An 18,694-nucleotide genomic window follows, 5' to 3' on the forward strand; every position below is an offset into this window, starting at 1 on the left:
GTGTCAGTAAGCAGCACATGCACTGTCACTTCTGCTTGAGAAATGTGGACATGCGCAGCTGCCAGTTTCACCTGGCACTGCTGTGATACTGACACCCCGAGGCAATGACTTCTGTCACTCCTGCTTCCTACACCTCTGACCATCTCAGGAGAACTGTTTAGAAATAAATACTTCATCTTTGGCTAGAAAAAAAAAATAGAGGAAAAAAAAAAGAAACTACTTTAGTACCATTGTCTTAGCTTAGTAGAAATAAAACGCAAGCAAAAAAAGACATTGTATTTATTGAGCAATGGACACGTTTCCACACTCAAAGTATACATTTTGTGAATCCTTTAGATATACAAATATACAGAATGTGTATCCTGCTAGCAGCCAGTATACACTTTGATTGTATGACTTTGAGTGTGGAAATGGGTCCATTGCTCAATAAATACAATGCAAATGCAATGGCACATTGGGAGACAAAATCATCTGGTTAGGCCGAGAAAACCTGCTTTTGTAGCGGATTGAGTGATTGTACAGTATTAGTTTAGGAGACAAAAACTTCAGGCCACAAGTTTAGTTTCAGATAGTTTTGGAGAAGAAAGGGCATTTTGTTCCCAAAAGGAGTGTAATAATCTGCCAATATTTTCATAAAATCGTGATCAATTTCCTGAGGTGAAAGATGCCAGGATTCTTCTATGGCATCTATTAGTTACCCAAAAGAAAACCAGACTTTATTAAGTTTAGAAAGCTTCCCAAGACATGTTTTATTCCCCAATTAAAATAATATTTAAAAGTTCCAAAATGTGGAGCTGATATTATCATCAATATTGTAATCATTTTCCCATTTAAAAAAAACTGTCCTCAAGAACTGATTTTTACCAGTTGATTTTTAAAATCAAATTTTGCCTTAAAAATAATCATTAGAGTATCTATTTTAATAAGCCAAAGGAAAAAGTATTAGTAAAATAGACTAGCACTTCAATAGAACTCTTCATCTGTAAGAACCATTTAGTCAACAACCATTTAGGCAGCTCCTTGCATGTCAGTACATCAGAGACAAGCCAGTCAGACAAGCCAATCAGACAAGAGTGTTGGTGTCCCCATCTTATTACGGGCTTCCTTAGGGAATGGGGGTGGGGTAGCATGGAGAGGAGCGGTAGGTCAGCTACATCTCAGCTATGCAATAGGAGGGTTGCAGGGGGAAGCTGGGCTCTGAGGTCCTCAGGGACAGCTGGACCTGTGCAAATCATAGGTTATCTACGTCAGTAGTATTTACAGGTAAGTAAACTCCTGGACTGGCCTGGCAAAGTAAAGCTTCCTTTTTGGTATAATTTCTTTGGGTCAGACACATTTTGAATTGGTTTACAAACACTCCACCCCTCCCTCCCACCAGTTTCTTTGGGACTGGCACCTCCGTCCACCCAGCTTCCCAGCTGAGAAGCCCAGACAGCAGCCTGGACATTTTGCCCCCGTGCCCCTTGCTGTGCGGTGACAATGTCTCCCCTGTACTCAACGCAGAGCTCCCATCGAGACAATCTTCAGGGGGCATTAAGTCCACAACTTTGTTCTCTCCTGAAGCTAACTGTCTTTCCCAGAGCACTGTTAACACCTTGGCCCAGCCACTGTCTCCTCGTGTGCCAAGGAGTCATTCCTTTACCCCAGCGATCCACTCTCCTGCTGCACCCAGAGTGGATGTCCAGTGCAAGCATCTGATTGTGGCACTCCTGTTCTTGGCATTTCTCTATGGCTACTTACTGTCTCCTGTGTAATGGCAGAATTCCCTGGCGCGGCAGGGGGGCACTCACTCTAGACTGAGCTCCTGCAGGGAGGCAGGACTGCATTCTCATTGCCTGGGATACAACTACAGTTTGTTGAATGAATGAATATGTGAGCTTTTTTCCTAGGCTTAGGAGTATCTGCATTTTGTAATACAGATGTTCCTTGACTTATAATGGGGTTATATCCTCAAAATGCATTTGATATACTTAACCTACTGGCAATCCATAGCTTGCCTTAGCCTACCTCAAATGTGCTCAGAACCCTTACAGTAGCCTGTTAGGCAAAAGCATCTAACACAAAGCCTATTTTATGGTAAAGTGTTGAGTATCTCATGTTTCTTGAATACTGAAATGAAAAGCAGAGGGGTTGTATTGGGTACTTGACAGTTTCTACTGATCATGTCTCACTTTTGTACCACTGTAAAGTCAAAAAATCCTGAGTCTAACCATTGTAAGTTGAGGATCATCTGTACTTATTTGTGTGTGTGTAAATAGTGTTGGGATGTGTCAGGGGAGCAGTAGAAATTGTTAACTCATTCTAAAATCTATCCTCTTCGGTGCCATGTATATAGATGATTTTTTCTTTTTAATGTATAGAGGTGAAGTTTGCATAAAATAAAATTAAAGTGAACTCAGCTGGCACAGTGGCTCCTGCCTGTAATCCTAGCACTTTGGGAGGCTATGGTCAGCGGCTCACAAGGTCAGGAGATCGAGACCATCCTGGCTAACATGGTGAAACCCTATCTCTACTAGAAATACAAAAAATTAGCTGGACGTGGTGGTGGGTGCCAGTAGTCCCAGCTACTCGGGAGGCTGAGGCAGGAGAATCACTTGAACCTGGGAGGCAGAGGTTGCAGTGAGCCAAGATCACGCTATTGCACTCCATCCAGCTTGGGCAACAGAGCAAAACTCCGTCTCAAAAAAAAGTGAACAATTCAGTGATATTTTAACATACTCCCAGTGTTGTACAACCTCCTCCATTTGGATCCAAAACATTTTCATCTTCTGCAAAGGAAACCCCACACCAGTAAAGTTGCTGTTCCCTGCAGCAACCCAAGATAAAAGCAGGTGAAGGTTAGTTTAGCTGGCATTGGACTTTCAGTCAGATCTGGGCTTTTCTGATGATTTAGTAACTAATCTGTGTTTTAAGGGAGTTCATTCTGAGAGTGTGTTGCTCTTGGCTTCTCAGTGGGTTGAGCACTGCTGCAATATGGCTTGGAGCACGGTTCTCTTTGTAAATTAAGAGTTTCATCTTGTGGACTTGATCTTGGCCAAGAATGTGTAGACTGCTAGCAGCCAGTTTTTATAGGTAAACCAGCTCCACAAGCTCAGTTGGCTTATGTAAAAACCTATAACATGTTTGAGAAATAATTTTAAAAGCAGGTCTTTATTTGGAGTAATGTAATAGAATTCTGCTCTGTAGGAGTATGAACTAATTAACAGATCTCTTGCATACTTTTATTTTTTATTTTTTGAGATAGAGTCTTTCTCTCTTGACCAGGCTGAAGTGCAGTGGCACAGTCTTGGCTCACTGCAGCCTCCACCTCCTGGGTTCAAGCAGTTCTCCTGCCTCAGCCTCCCAAGTAGTTGGGATTACAGGTGCCCGTCACCATGCCCAGCTAATTTTTATATTTTTAGTAGACATGAGGTTTTGCCATGTTGGCCAGGCTGGTCTCGAAGTCCTGACCTCAAGTGATCCACCCATCTTGGCCTCCCAAAGTGCTGGGATTACAGGTGTGAGCCGCCGTGCCTGGTGCTCTATTATTTTTAATGGCTGAATATTCTCCTCTAAATGAGTATATAATACTGTAACTGTGTCTTTTTGATGAACATTTATGTTGTCACCAAGTATTCAGGATTTCATACATTGCAGCAGTAATCAACCTTCAATGTATATATTACCCGCATGGGTATTTCTAGAGGATAAGCTTCTATGAGTATAATTGCTGGATCCACAGAAATGCCAGTTTTAAATCCCATTGCCAAATTTCCCTCCATGAAGGCCATTCCACCAAGAGTATGTTCTTTCTAAGAACACAGGAGAGTAACTGTCCCCAATACCCTGGTCAACACCAGATTCAATTTTTTAAGTTTCCTCTAAATTTGTTTTTTAAAAAATAAAATTTTAATCATTACTTCCATAATTTAAAATGATATGAAACAGCTTTTCATGCATTTTATTATATATATGTGTTTTTCTTCTATGAATGATATATTCCTGGCCCTTGCCCATTTCCTTTGGATCTTTTTTCATTAGACCTCTCAGGGATGAATTGGATTGTTTGATTTTATTACTGGCTTGAGGTGTTTTTTATGAATGTTGATACCCTTTTTATATCTGCGGCACTGTATTTTCTCCTAGACCATCACTTGTCTTCTGCTTGCCTTTGGTGTATTTCACAATGCCAGAATTTGAACTTTTTTTTTTTTTTTTTTTTTGAGACGGAGTGTTGCTCTTGTTACCCAGGCTGGAGTGCAATGGCGCGATCTCGGCTCACCGCAACCTCCGCCTCCTGGGTTCAGGCAATTCTCCTGCCTCAGCCTCCTGAGTAGCTGGGATTACAGGCACCACCACGCCCAGCTAATTTTTGTGTTTTTAGTAGAGATGGGGTTTTACCTTGTTGACCAGGATGGTCTCGATCTCTTGACCTCGTGATCCACCCGCCTTGGCCTCCCAAAGTGCTGGGATTACAGGCTTGAGCCACCGCGCCCGGCCCTGAACTTTTTATATACTTCTTTAATCTGTATTTTTTAAATGTAGTTGCACCATTAACCATATGTATAGTTACTTCAATATTTATTACATATGCATTTTCCTTGATGTTACTCTGTGTAAAAATCTTTTCCCTTGTAGTATTCTTGGTGTCAGTGGCCTATAACTAGTTATTTGGGCCAGGCATGGTGGCTTATGCCTATAATCCCAACACTTTGGGAAGCTGAGGTGGGTGGATCACTTGAGGTCAGGAGTTCAAGACCAGCCTGACCAACATGGTGAAACTCCATCTCTACTAAAAATACAAAAATTAACTGGGTGTAGTGGCAGATGCCTTTAATTCCAACTATTTGGGAGGCTGCGGCAGGAGAATCACTTGAACCCGGGAGGCGGAGGTTACATTGAGCTGAGATCATGCCATTGCACTCCAGCCTGGGTGACAGAGCAAGACACCATCTTAAAAAACAAAACAAAACAAAACAAAAAACTAGTTATTTGTTACTGTAAACAGTAATTACTTTCTTTGGGTTAAAGCTTTTGTTTTCAGCATTTTTCTCCAGCATAGATTCCTAGAAGTGGAACCATTTGGCTAAAAAGTAAAAATATTTTATGGCTCTTGCTACCGACTAGCAGAACCTGGGATGATGGTGGATAGCCCCTTACAGAGGGGTGCTCTCCGGTGGACTGGTTTACTTAGGTTCAACAGCAGAGCTTGAGTTCCTCCAGCTAGAACATTTCACCTTCTGGGTGCAGGAAGTCGCCCTCAAGTGGTTATGTGGGCAGGGATCTTAACCGAGGCAGCTCAGGGCACTCTCGCCTATTCAGCCAGGGCCTGCTCACACAAGTAAGGCAGCGTGGGCCTCTGAGCCAAACTTTGCTTGGTCTGGAGAATGTGGGGGTCCTGCTGCTGAGTTTGCTCTGGGATTTTATTTCTATTCTCCCTGGCTGAGCCTCTTGCCCAGGCAGCCTCCCCATATGGAACTTGGAGTATGTTTCTCCATCAAAACCATGCCTGGTCATGCACTTACCAGGAGAATTACAAAAGGCTTTTTGGGGGGTTGGGGGGGCAATGTGGTTCATACTGAAACAGCCTCTAAGTAAAGTGTCTCTGCAGGTGGTGATAAATGGAGGCGCCACCTCCAGTGGTGAGCAGGACAATGAGGACACCGAGCTTATGGCGATCTACACTACGGAAAACGGCATTGCAGAAAAGGTACCCCTTCACCCTGTACCCCCCATCCCTACCTCCATCACCTCCCACAAGTGCTGCCCCAGATGTGGATCCTGTGCAGGCACCTGCGTGACCTTCAGGTAGGGCTTGGTCTCTGACCCCCAAGGGGTATGTTCTCTTTATAAAGGAAATAGGAGGAGCCACAGGGAATAGAAGTTACCAGTTTTTAATTGTTTTAATGGCATTTAAGGTGAGAACCGTAGAGGAGTCATCATCTAGATAGGTTAAAAGGCCTCAGCCAAGATGACAGAGGGAAGTGGTTAAGAACTTGGGGTCTGGCATCAGGTCTGGTGCAAATATGAGTCAGACTGAGGAAATTATAGAAGTTCTCTGGGGCTCAGTTCCCCATCTCTAAAATGGGAATAAAAATATCAACATCCATCTTATGGTTGTTGTGAAGATTGAATGAAATAATATGTATGTGAAGCTATTAGCATCATGCCTGTCACATATACATGTGCAGTAAGAGAATAAGGGAAATCAGCAAGTAGTTTATGCAGCCTATGAAAATGCCTTTGAGCTTTGACCAAAGCAATGGAAATAGTACACTAAAATGAGGAGAATCGTGTTTGTGGGTTTTTTGTTTTTGTTTTTGTTTTTGTTTATTTTTGTTTTGCTCTGTGCCTCATTCCATCTTCTTAAATGGTCAGATTAGGTGACCATAGAGGTCAGGAAAGAGTTGACCACAGTGGCTCCAATCTGGGTGCAGTGGCTCACACCTTTAATCCCAACACTTTGGGAGGCAGAGGCAAGAAGATTGCTTGAGGCCAGAAGTTTGAGACCAGCCTGGGCGACATAGTGAGATCCCATCTCCACAAAAAAAATGAAATAATTATCCAGGTGTGGTGGTGTGTGCCTGTAGTAGCAGCTACTCAGGAGGCAGGCGGATTGCTTGAGCCCAAGAGTTTGAGGCTACAGTGGGCTATGATCATGCCACTGCACTGTAGCCAGGGAGACAGAGTAACACCCTGTCTCTAAAAAATAAACTAAATAAATACGTAACTAAAAATAAAGTGAGTACAGATATCCTGGTTTCTTTTTTTCCTTATATCTACCACGGTGCCTACCACATGAGAAGCTGGATAATCTGATATTTCCAAATTGTATTGCTGCTCCAAGACTTTCATTTGAGTTTTTCCTGATAGATTTTAGATACAGGTTTTATTTTTACAGTGAAAGTTTACTAATTTTCAGCCTACATAATGAGAAACTGAACAATTTGTGTAATGAGAAATTCTATTCTGGAACCACTGTTTTGCACTGTAGACAGTGTATACTATGTATTCTAATAATAGACCACTCAGAAGTTCACACATACAAATAGAGTACCTGACTTGGGTATTAGCATGGTGAGTTCACAGTATAATCACTGAAGTGATTGAGAACAAGTAACTTGTACTGAAATTCTGAAATAACCAAATTTTTATGCCCTTTTAAAGAAAATCCCAGTTTGGGAAACGGAAATTTCATTTTTGCCTCTCAATCAATATTGTTATTATATTCCTGTTGCCTGGAGCTGTTATAAATTTTATGGAGGTTAATTAAAGTAGATTCATGCAGAGATATTGAAATTCTAGAAGTGCGGGGTTCCAGGCTACTCCTCAGAGGTTAGTGTACTGGTGTTTGGCATGTGGATTGCTGCCTGCGGTCTGCAGTGAGGCACGTCCCACTCGCCAGGCCGCAGCTTTCACACGGCCCGACTTGTAGGAAAGTGCTTCTTCACAGACTTGTTGGGGCCACATATAATCCTGTATGACATGATTCCAGGCTGTCGTGTCTTTAGACTTCCTCGTTCTCTGTCTGGAGACCGTCTTTAGAAATAAATAATAAGGAGCATTAACACCTTGGGGCTTAGCTTTACCTTTTGCCAGAGGGAAGGATCTAGTTGTAGGAAAAATGTCTCTAGCACATTTATGCTAGATGTGTATTTTCCTGTTTGGGCGAACATTTTTTCTTTGTCTAAACATTGATACATTTGCATTTCCTTGAATACCAATGAAATGGGGTATCTTCATATTTTCCTCGCCATTTTTCTTACTTTCGGAAATGAGGAGGACAGGGAGAAGAGCTGCCACACTAAATAGTGCTAGACGGGCTGGGTGTGGGCTCATGCCTGCAATCACAGCATTTTGGAAGGCTGAGATGGGCGGATCACTTGAGATCAGGAGTTCAAGACCAGCCTGGCCAACATGGTGAAACCCTGTCTCTACTAAAAATACAAACATTAACTGGGAGTGGTATCGCATGCCTGTGGTTGCAGCTACTCGGGAGGCTGAGGCAGGAGAATTGCTTGAATCTAGGAGGTGGAGGTTGTAGTGAGCTAAAATGGCACCACTGCCCACCAACCTGTGTGACAGAGTGAGACTGTCTGAAAAAAAATAAAATAAAGTGCTAGTCCTTAGGCCAGACCCTCAGTTGGCTACCTTTTTTTTTTTGGCTCACTGCAATCTGCCTTCCTGGTTCAAGCGATTCTCCTACCTCAGTCTCCTAAGTAGCTGGGACCACAGGCACACGCCACAATGCCTGGCTAATTTTCTTGTGTTTTTAGTAGAGAGGGGGTTTCTCCATGTTGGCCAGGCTGGCCTCAAACTCCCAACCTCCGGTGATCCACCCACCTTGGCCTCCCAAAGTGCTGGGATTACAGATGCGAACCACTGCGCCCCACCAAAAGGCTCTCAGGTAGCAGGGACTGCCACAGTGTGAGCGGAGTGGCATATAAGGTGGTTATTAATAAGCTGCCCTGTGTGCCGTTGGGCCTTTTGCTGCCTGTTGTTTCAAATACATAATTGCAATTTTCATATTAAATACAAGATAAAATAAACTTGTCTTCAGAACTTTTAGGTCTACTTTTTTTTTGAGTTAGAGACCTTTTCTGACTTGGGCCAGGTGTGTGGCTCATGCCTGTAATGCCAGCACTTTGGGAGGCCAAGGTGAGCAGATTGCCTGAGCTCGGAAGTTCGAGACGAGCTTGGGCAACATGGTGAAACCCTGTCTCTACTAAAAATACACACGCGCACACACACACACACACACGCACGCACGCACACAAAATTAGCCGGGCTTGATGGCACACGCCTGTAATCCTGGCTACTTGGGAGGCTGAGGCAAGAGAATCGCTTGAATCCAGGAAGTGGAGGTTGCAGTGAGCCAAGATGGTGCCACTGTACTCCAGCCTGGGTGACAGAGTGAGAATCTATCTCAAAACACAACATAAAAGACCTTTTCTGACTTTTGATCCTTAGGGGTTCTTTTTAAGCCATCTTCTGTTAAAGGACTAGCTGTTCCTAAAAAAGAACGGCATTCACTTTAACATGCTTGTCTAATAGTAAATAGTCCAAAACATGTAATAAGGAAGTTGAGAATGTACCCCCTCCATTCTTTATATATTCTATGTAACCAGCGGCTGGCAATCTGATGCAGAGTAATCATCCTAAAGCTGAGATTTAACATCTGCAATGTTCCAATACCTGAAACTTTTTGAGTACCGACGCGATGCTCAAAGGAAATGCTTGCTCATTGGAGCATTTTGGATTTGGGTTTTGGGATTGGGATGCTCAACCAGTAAGTATTCCAAAATCCCAAAAAATCTGAAATCTAAAACATTTTGGGTTCCAAGCATTTTCAGGTAAGGGATAGTCAACCTGTTCGTATATTCCGTATCACTTTCCATATAGGTACACACACACACACATGCCCCAGATGTTAACATTTCACTGTATTTTCTTAATCATTCTTATAGGCATATTATTATTTCTGAGCTGTTTGAATCTTACAGACATAATGCCCCTTTATCACTAAATACTGCATGTGTATTTCCTTAAAAGAAAGACATTCTCTTATGTAACTTCAGTACCTTTTTACTTTATTTTTTGAGAAAGTCTTGCGCTGTCGTCCAGGCTGGAATGCAGTGGTGCAATCTCAGCTCACTGCAAACTGTGTCCCCAGGTTCAAGCAATTCTCATACTTCATACCTCCTGAATAGCTGGGATCACAGGCATGCACCACCACACCTGACTAATTTTTCTATTTTTGGTAGAGACAGGGTTTTGCCATGTTGGCCAGGCTGGCCTGGAACTTCTGGCTTCAAGTAATCTGCTCGCTTTGGCTTCCAAAGTGCTGGGATCACAGGCATGAGCCACCAGGATTTGAGGCAATGAAAGATAGCATTGTGAGGTCTTTGTGTGTGATGAAGTTTATCTAATTGTGGGCCTGCCTCTGCATGACCAGGTGGAAAGCTGTGTTGTCTCTGTGGGATCTGTAGATGTCACTGTCTTGCCTTCGGGCTGATCAGCTTTCTCTAGAAAGGAATTGTGTGGTCTCCTGTGGGTATAAGTCTGGCTTCTGTGACCTGGTTTTTGGCATTCTGGAAGAAGACGAGTATCCTGCTGTTGATGTTTTCCTTGATTGCTGTGTGGTACTCCTCAGTCTGAGGGCTTTGCAGTTTATATTCTTCAAGCCATACATTTTTGTGTCTTGAAGGAGGAGGATAGCAGTAGTTAACACGCCGTCTGACCAGTGTGCGGACTTAAGATGTGTCCTCTCCCCATCGCTATGCCGTTTAGTGCATCCAAGCATAGCCCTCCCTGGGATCCTGCTGGTGAGCCAGCCCACCTCTTCACAGCATCCTTCGATGAGCACCCAGCTTGTGCATTCCTTCCCTCTCCCACATTGGTCACAAATCAGCCAAACACTTTCCGTATTTTAAAAAAATTGTTAATCTCATTTTCTTTCTCCTGTTTGCTTTGTCCTTGTAGATTTGTATTGTATTTATTCCTTCTGCATTTTTAGGACTTAGAAGAAATGACACATATGGTCAATCTACCATGTTTAACTAAAACTCAAAAGCTGGCTTATTGAAAAGAATAAGGAAATTGATTTTTTTAGGATGGTTTTTTTGGTTTTGTTTTTTGTTTTTGAGACAGTCTCACTCTGTTGCCCAGGCTGGAGTGCAGTGGTGAGATCTTGGCTTACTGCAGCCTCCACCTCCTGAGTTCAAGCGATTCTCCTGCCTCAGCCTCTGGAGTAGCTGGGGCTACAGGTGTATGCCACTACATGCAGCTAATTTTTGTATTTTTAGTAGAGATGGGGTTGCGGGGTTTCGCCATGTTGGCCAGGCTGACCTCAAGTGATTGGCCTGCCTCAGCCTCCCAAAGTGCTGAGATTACAGATGTGAGCCACCATCCTGTTTTTTTTTTTTTTTTTTTTTTGAGACAAGATCTCTGTTGCCTAGGCTAGAGTGCAGTGGCATGATGACAGCTCACTGCAGCCTCAACCTCTCAGGCTCAAGTGATGCTCCCACCTCAGACTCCTGAGTAGCTGACTGCATGTGTATGCCACCACACCCAGCTAATTTTTGTTTGTTTGTTTTTTGAGACAGGGTCTCGATCTGTTGCCCAGGCTTGTCTCAAACTTCTTAGCTCCAGCAGTCTACCCAATCTTTGGTGGCCCTGATTAAGAAAAAAATTAGAACGTACAAATATACATTAGTATAGTAAAAGGAGAAGAAATGTACAAGAGTATATTACATACTACTTTATGATACTCAGTTTGAAATGCTAAACAGGGCCTGGCAAGCCAAGTTTGGTTTAATACTTGTTCTTGTCAGTAGAGTTTTGCTGGAACACAGCCACATTTCTTTGTTTCCGTACGTATAGCCCAAGGCTGCATTCGTGCTACAGTGACAGGACCATGTGGTTCCCAAAGCTTGAAGTATTTACCACACAGCTCTTTATAAAAACTATGTGCTGACTCTGCTCTAGAGGAAATCATTTCCTAGAGAAAGAGACTACAATTGACTCCAGATTTGCTAGACTAGATAAATAACTGCAGACGAGATAGCAAAGGTTATTAAAAATGTTAAGAAGGTTCCAGGCAGAGAACGGCATTCTGAGTTCACTCTGTTCTTTGGAGCATGGGTAATTTTTTTGTCCTTAAGATTATTTAAAAAAAAAAAAAAGAATAGATTATTTCGGACCATGGAATAAGATGGAAAGTCTTTTTAAAGTGACATAATTATTTGTGTAGTCATCATTTACAGAAACCTTGTTAGAGGTTTTTGTTTTTGCAATATTTAAAATGGCTCACGGTGATCACTGAGTGTGACACCACAGTGAGCAGAGTGCACAAGGGCCAGACCGGTCCTTCTGTCATCAGACGGGGCTGCACCGCGTCTGCCTCACAGCGTTGTCTGATCCCCTTAACCATAGCCCCCTCCTCTATTGTTTCATACAGCTGTGGAGCTTTACACTAGTTTTGTTTCTGAGTTGTAGAGTTATCCTCATTACTAACAAAAGTTTGTGTGTGTGCATGTGCATACATGTGCCTGTGTGTACATTTTAACCTCTGCCTGGAAAAGAACAGATGCAAAAAGTCTTGTCTTTTTTGTGTGTGTGTGACGGAGTCTTGCTCTGTTGCTCAGGCAGAGCAGTGGTGCGATATCGCCTCACTACAACCTCCACCTCCTGGGTTCAAGCAATTCTCCTGCCTCAGCCTCCAGAATAGCTTAGATTATAGGCACCCACTACCCACACCCAGCTAATTTTTTTAAAATTTTTAGTAGAGACAGGGTTTCAGCATATTGGCCAGGCTAGTCTTGAACTCGTGACCTCAGGTGATCTACCTGCCTCGGCCTCCCGAAGTGCTGAGGTTACAGATGTGAGCCAACATGCCCCCCCAAAAAGTCTTTTCATCTGCCTTATAATTAAAACTAGTGGTTTTGGAACTGTTAGAGAATAGTTGCTTATTATTGTGTAACAGGTTGTACTAGTCTGTGCTAGTGTTAATGTATTCTGTCTTCAGACATTTCTCTTTGTGATGAAATACTTTGCCCATGTTACCTTGTGAGCAGCAGCACTCCTGCCTCTGTGGCTATAGCTAATGTGGTGCTGTTGAGCTGACATTTTTCTAATGAGCCCCATGTCCATAATTCTATCATGTTAGCAAAACGCTGACCTCAGGTCAGGAGTTCCCAAATCAGGTTCTGTGATTAACTAGAAAGACTTGGAGAATTCAGCAAGCTGTTTTACTCACAGTTAAGCGTTTTGTTGTTTTGTTTTTTAAACAGAGAAAGGATACAGATTAAAATCAGCAACGGAAAAAGGCACATGGGCAGGGTCTGGGAGACACCAGGTGCAGCCTTGCAGCCATCTTCTCTCAGTGGAGTCATCCAGGCAGGGTTCAGTTTTCCCAGCAATGGTGTGGGATAACACTCATTCAACCGGGGACGCTCACCTGAGCCTTGGTGTCCAGAGTTTGTTGCCAAATTTCAGGTTAAATAAAATAAAACACACACACACACACACACACACATGCACACACACACACGCACACACACACACTAGAGAAGGGGCCTCACTATGTTGCTCAGGCTGTTCTTGAACCCTGGCTTCAAGTGATCCTCACACGTTAGCATCCTAGAGTGTGGGACCACAGGTGTGATTCACCGCACTAGGCCTAAAAAGACATGTTTAAGAGGCAGAAATCTCAAGAGCTCAGGTTATCCCCCATATGCCAGGCAAGAGTCAACCCTTTCTTTGAAATGTGCAGGACTGGGCAGCCCAGACCTGCTGAGTTCATCTTTATTGTACATCACTACATGACACACCTCTCACACACATATATACTTTTTCTACCATTTTTTTCCAACAAGTTTTTAAAGACATCCATAATCCATTGTGGACGAATTCAGCAATGCAAATTTGCCAGTATCCCTTGTTAGGATGGAAGAGAAAGTTTTGCCCAAAAGGTCATATTCAGTTACATTTGGATTAGATCAGATGTCAGTTTCCATCAGACATTTACCTTCTGGCTGAGGAAGGTGAGGGTGAACTGTGTCCCTTGTTTCATTTAAGGTATTGGGCCCCAAACCCCTTTTGCCTCCATGTGGAACACATGGAATCAGCATTTTTTTGTGGGCCAAATACATCAGACCAGAGGGCATTTATTGGGCTAGATACCGTCAATGGTCAGAATGCCATCATCTTCGTCTTTTTGTCTGATGTCTTTCCATTTTGTTTCCTGTTAAGCACTTTGTTTGCTAGTTTATAAAAGATTTTAAAGAATGAGATGCACATCTTGGATTCTAAGAAATGATTGTTTGTAGAAATTCCAAGAAAAGATTATTTGTATGGTTTTTGAAACCAGGGCAGTTTTGAGGCTCTCTTGGGGAACTCAGGGCTACCTTGAGTTTTCTGTTTGGCTCAGATGCTGCATGAGTTCAGAACTGATGCTGTGGGTGACTGGAAGAGGCTGCACTCTAACCTAAAGTGACTGGTCTTTGTGATGATTTTGGCTTAAAAAGCATGCCACACACTAATGTTAATTTTTTTACTAGTGCTAGGGGAAAAAGAAGAAAAAAAACCTGTCACCTAAATGATCAATACATTTTTAATGTTTTGTTTTTTTAAACAGATTTCAAATCACCATGTTTATATACTTAGGAATTTTGCTTTTTTCACTTGACATTATTTGAGCAATAGCGTTTGGATAGGAGGGTATAGAACTTTAAAGTACCAAGATCCTTTTTACTTGCAGGGATAAAGTGGGCTGGGAGGGGCAGATCCGTGTGCTGTCTATTTGAAAGTAGTTAACATTTTCTAACGCTTCGGGTCTCAGTCAAGAACTGCTTGTGCCAGGGTATCATTTTGTGGTCTCAACCTGGGAGCATGTCTGTCCATGCAGGAAGATCCCCAGGCCTGGGGAGAAGCTCTCAGCAAGCTCAGTGCTCTCAGGGATGAACTGTTGCCAGAGGACACTGACTCCCTGAATTCTGAGGATTGACCATCCCAGAGAGTGAGTGTACTTGAGCCTTGCTTCAAAGATAGCCAAGGCTCAAAATTGTAGGAAAACAGCAGCCACTTGATAACGCTGTTTATCTGTAATGATGGTCTGTACATGGCTGAGCTAACATTGGTCTTCACATTTAATGAGTACTTCCTTTACCCCCTCTCGCTCACAGAGCTCTCTCGCCGAGACCCTGGATAGCACTGGCAGTCTGGATCCTCAGCGATCGGACATGATTTACACCATAGAAGATGTTCCTCCCTGGTACCTGTGTATATTTCTGGGGTTGCAGGTAAGATGGTTCCTGTAGGATGTGTAACCACCAGCAGGTGTTTGCATTGTCTACCATCTGGAATTTTCTAAAAATTCAATTTTGATTTTTGTTTATTGAAGACTTTTATAAATTCCTCTTTTAAGGGTGATGAGTAGGGGCTGGGCATAGTGTCTCATACCTGTAATCGTAGCAGTTTTGGAGGCTGAGGTGGGCAGATCACTTGAACCTAGGGGCTCAAGACTAGCCTGGGCAACATGGCAAAAGTCCACCTCTACAAAAAATACAAAAATTAGCCATGTGTGGTGGTGTGTGCCCATAGTCCCAGCTACTTAAGAGGCTGAGGCAGGAGGATCACTTGAGCCCTGGAGGTTGAGGTTGTGGTGAGCTGTGATTGCACCACTCCACTTCAGCCTGGTTGACAGAGTGAGACCCTGTCTCGAAAATAAGAAAGTGATGAATGGGAATTGTTGACATTATAGCAAGGAGAAAGAAAAGAACAGATAGAGTGGATTACCAGGGAAAAGGAAAGAAGGAAGATGTTAAGGGGACAAGGAAGAGCAGTGACATAAAGGAAGGGAAAGGAGATAGACTTATTGGAAGAATAGAGGAAGAAGAAAAGTTGAAGAGTAGAGAAAAGAGAAATGAATTTTCATCTCCCATCCCTGGCCTAGTTAACCCATCCAAAATCATGGTAACCTCTGCCATGAAACACAAGTTGCCCTGAAAGATGCCATGTTGACCAGGACCTAAATGGTAGGTTTCAGTCTTATTTCTTAAAGGAAGGGAAACTTGCCATGGTAGTGGCAGCATCGTCTGCTGCAGCTTCCAGTGGGAGGGGAGGGCAGGCGGGCCGAGGGACAAGGTGGTTGGTAACATAGCTGATGGAGGCCTCCATCGTCTTTGGTACTTCCCTCCTCTGTCTTCAGCACCCTGTTCCCTTTTATAGGATTAATGTGGGATGTTTTGGAGAAATGGGATGATGTGGGGAGGGTCTTTTCTTAGATGCACACCCCAGGCCTGTGTTTGCTTTGGTTTTAACTTGGACTCTGTTCTGAGGTCTGACTTACCATTTTTCCTTTCTCAAGTTTGTGTGATCTGTTCAACCTAAGGCATCTCAGGTGCTGAGAAAATCCATCTCATTGTCCACAGATGTTTATTCACCCTGGGGCAGGGTTGTGCCTGGCAACAGTTGGGTGCTTTGGTCGAGTTTCCAGTTGCCTTGCTCTTCCCTCACCCTCTTTCAGGTGTCAAAGCACATGGTAACCTGGACTGGCAGGTGTCTGTTGAGTAGGGGAGGAGTCAGAGCCAAAGAAGCTGAGTGGCCTTGGCAAATAATCTACCTTGGGCCAAACATTCTGAACCAGATTCAGGAAACACACTTTTTGGAATGTTTATCTTATAGATGTTTCTAGCAGTCTTCCCTGGTCAGAAAGGAGTGGGAAACCCCACCTGCATCATGTCCTTCCTGACCATTCAGAGTACATAACTTGGGAGCAGCCCTGAGACATCCTGAACAGGAATATTTCACCCCAGGAAACTCCTACACAGTTGGGCTTCATGGGCTACGTGTGGCATGTTTGGCAAATGTGGGCAGAAATGGGAAACTGCTGGAAGAAAAATAGGAAATTTGCAGAACAGAAATGGAACTGATTAACCGGGGAAGGGAGGGAAGTGAGTCGTGTGTGCTAGGACTATCCTACCGGGGCTACAGGTGTGGCAGAGGGGGGTCCCAAAGGAAAGTGGGATGGGGTTCTTTCTGGAAGATTCCCACAGCTACCATATGCCCTTAACCCTGCCCTGACTGGAACAGATGAGTTCTTTGTAGAAACAATGCCAGCTCACAGATAAAGACGGAAAACCCCCCATGCGTATGTATGTAACTTATGAAGCTTATGTAACTTTAATCCCCACACATGAAAGAACTTTTTAAAAGAAGTAGACTAATTAACTTAGAAATGTAGATGCAAAATTCTGTATAAAATATTAGCAAATCAAATCCCAGAAGAAAAACACAGCATGACTAACTAGGGTTTGTTTGAAGCATGCCAGAATAGTTCAGCACATCACAATTCATGATAACAGATTAGAGGAGAAAGGCCTTATGGTTTTGGCAATTTATGCCAGAAAAGCATTTTGGGAAAAACCCCAAATGTTTCCAATAAGAATTACCTGAGTAAACTATCACCGGTGCTCATATTGACTGTTGTCCTTTGTGAGACATGGATTCATCCAAGTAATAAGTAATAATGACAGTGAGTAATAAGGCAAGAAAATGTAATAAAAAGGAGAAATGCAGCTGGGCGTGTTGGCTCATTCCTGTAATCCCAGCACTTTGGGAGGGAGAGGTAGGCAGATTGCTTGAGCTCAGGTGTTTGACAGCAGCCTGGCCAACACGGTGAAACACCATCGCTACAAAAAGCCAGACATGGAGGCATGCACCTGTAATCTCAGCTACTTGAAGCAGAATTGCTTGAGCCTGGGGGGCAGAGGTCACAGTGAGCCAAGATCGTGCTATTGTACTCCATCCAGGGCAATGGGAGTGAAACTCTGTCTCAACAACAAAAAAGGAGAAATGCTGAAAAAGAAGGAAAAACATATGGCTTGGTATACCAGAATATATATCTAAAACACCAAGGAGATTCTTTATGTGGGCTATTTTTTAACAAGAGAGAAGAGTCAGGATGAAATCCAGAATAAACAAGGAACGGTTTACTGTTTCTCCTGTGACTCTCCTCCTGCCTGCAGCACTACCTGACTTGCTTCAGTGGCACGATTGCGGTGCCCTTCCTGCTGGCTGATGCCATGTGTGTGGGGTACGACCAGTGGGCCACCAGTCAGCTCATCGGGACCATTTTCTTCTGCGTGGGAATCACGACTTTGCTGCAGACAACCTTTGGATGCAGGTGAGATTGGGGTACTAATGGGGGATGCCAAAGCCCCCAGAAGGCGTTGTGCCATGCCATTTGCCTAGGGCTGTTTGCAAGGACTGAATGGAGGCGAGGGAGTGTCCTAGTGTCCGTTGGTCCCCACCCCGAAGTATTCCTCCCAATCGTTTCCTCTCTTGGTGAATGGCGGCACCACCACCACCTTCCCCTGCCCAGTTGTCAAAGTTGGAAACTCAGCCTCACTCTCCTCCCCCTGCCCCCTTGGCAAGTCATGCTCGTTCCCCAGCACCCCTCTGTGCCCCCATCCCTTGAGTTCAGACCAGAGTGTCCCACTAGGCTCCCTGCCTCCAGGGCACTGCTCTTGGATGCGCTTTGTGCCCCATACTCAGTGCCATCTTTCTACTTCTGCACCCTCCTCAGGGTGAGCCATATTGCAGCTCTCCTCCCTTTTTATACACCAGGCTGCACCTAGCTTTTAGGCTGGTCCTTGCTCTCTGCCCCACCTCCATTTCCAGCCATGCCTCTGAGCCCTGCCTCCCGCCTTCCCTGGCTTCACTCCTGAGGGCCCACTGTCTACCCTCCTGTGCATCTTCTCCCTACCCGCCTGGCACACACCAGCTCATCCTCCAGGCCCAGCTTATCCTGCCCTCCCGACTCTGTGGAGCCCTTCGTTGTTCTCTGAATTCCCACCTGTGTTCATCCTTCCAGTGTGGCCTTTATTCCAGTTTGTCCTTTTTGTTTCTATGCGTTTCTCCCCTTTCTTCCTCCTTGATGCCAGGGCTTGGGCTTGTTCATTTTTGCATCTCCAGCTACCAGCTTAAATGGATGTGAAGCTGGCAAAGGAAGGAGAATAAACGTCCTTTCCTACCTTCCTCCCTCCTCCTGCAAGCTTGCCTTTTCCTCTCCTTTCCTGCTCTTCTGCCCTCTTCACGGTGCAGCCTCTCACTTTACTCCAGGGCACTGCTCAGCGGGTAAAGCATGCTCTGGCAGGACTGTCCTGAGTTCACTGCCAGCTCTGATTCTTGCTCCCTCAAAGACAGGCTGTGT

The 18,694-nt window shown here is 44.0% G+C and overlaps 1 protein-coding gene across 5 annotated transcripts in view; it reads left to right on the forward strand.

Moving 5' to 3' along the window:
* Positions 1-18,694, forward strand: part of SLC23A2 (solute carrier family 23 member 2) — a 135,632-nt gene that overhangs the window by 74,688 nt on the left and 42,250 nt on the right. For all 5 annotated transcript variants that reach the window (XM_074406280.1, XM_074406283.1, XM_039479545.2 and 2 more), the window contains 3 exons: positions 5,591-5,689; positions 14,664-14,780; positions 17,508-17,665. In XM_074406280.1, the coding sequence (XP_074262381.1) occupies positions 5,591-5,689; positions 14,664-14,780; positions 17,508-17,665 (374 nt within the window). The remainder of the gene's footprint in view (positions 1-5,590; positions 5,690-14,663; positions 14,781-17,507; positions 17,666-18,694) is intronic.

Source organism: Saimiri boliviensis, chromosome 9 (genome assembly GCF_048565385.1).
Source record: "Saimiri boliviensis isolate mSaiBol1 chromosome 9, mSaiBol1.pri, whole genome shotgun sequence".
Lineage (NCBI taxonomy): Eukaryota > Metazoa > Chordata > Mammalia > Primates > Cebidae > Saimiri > Saimiri boliviensis.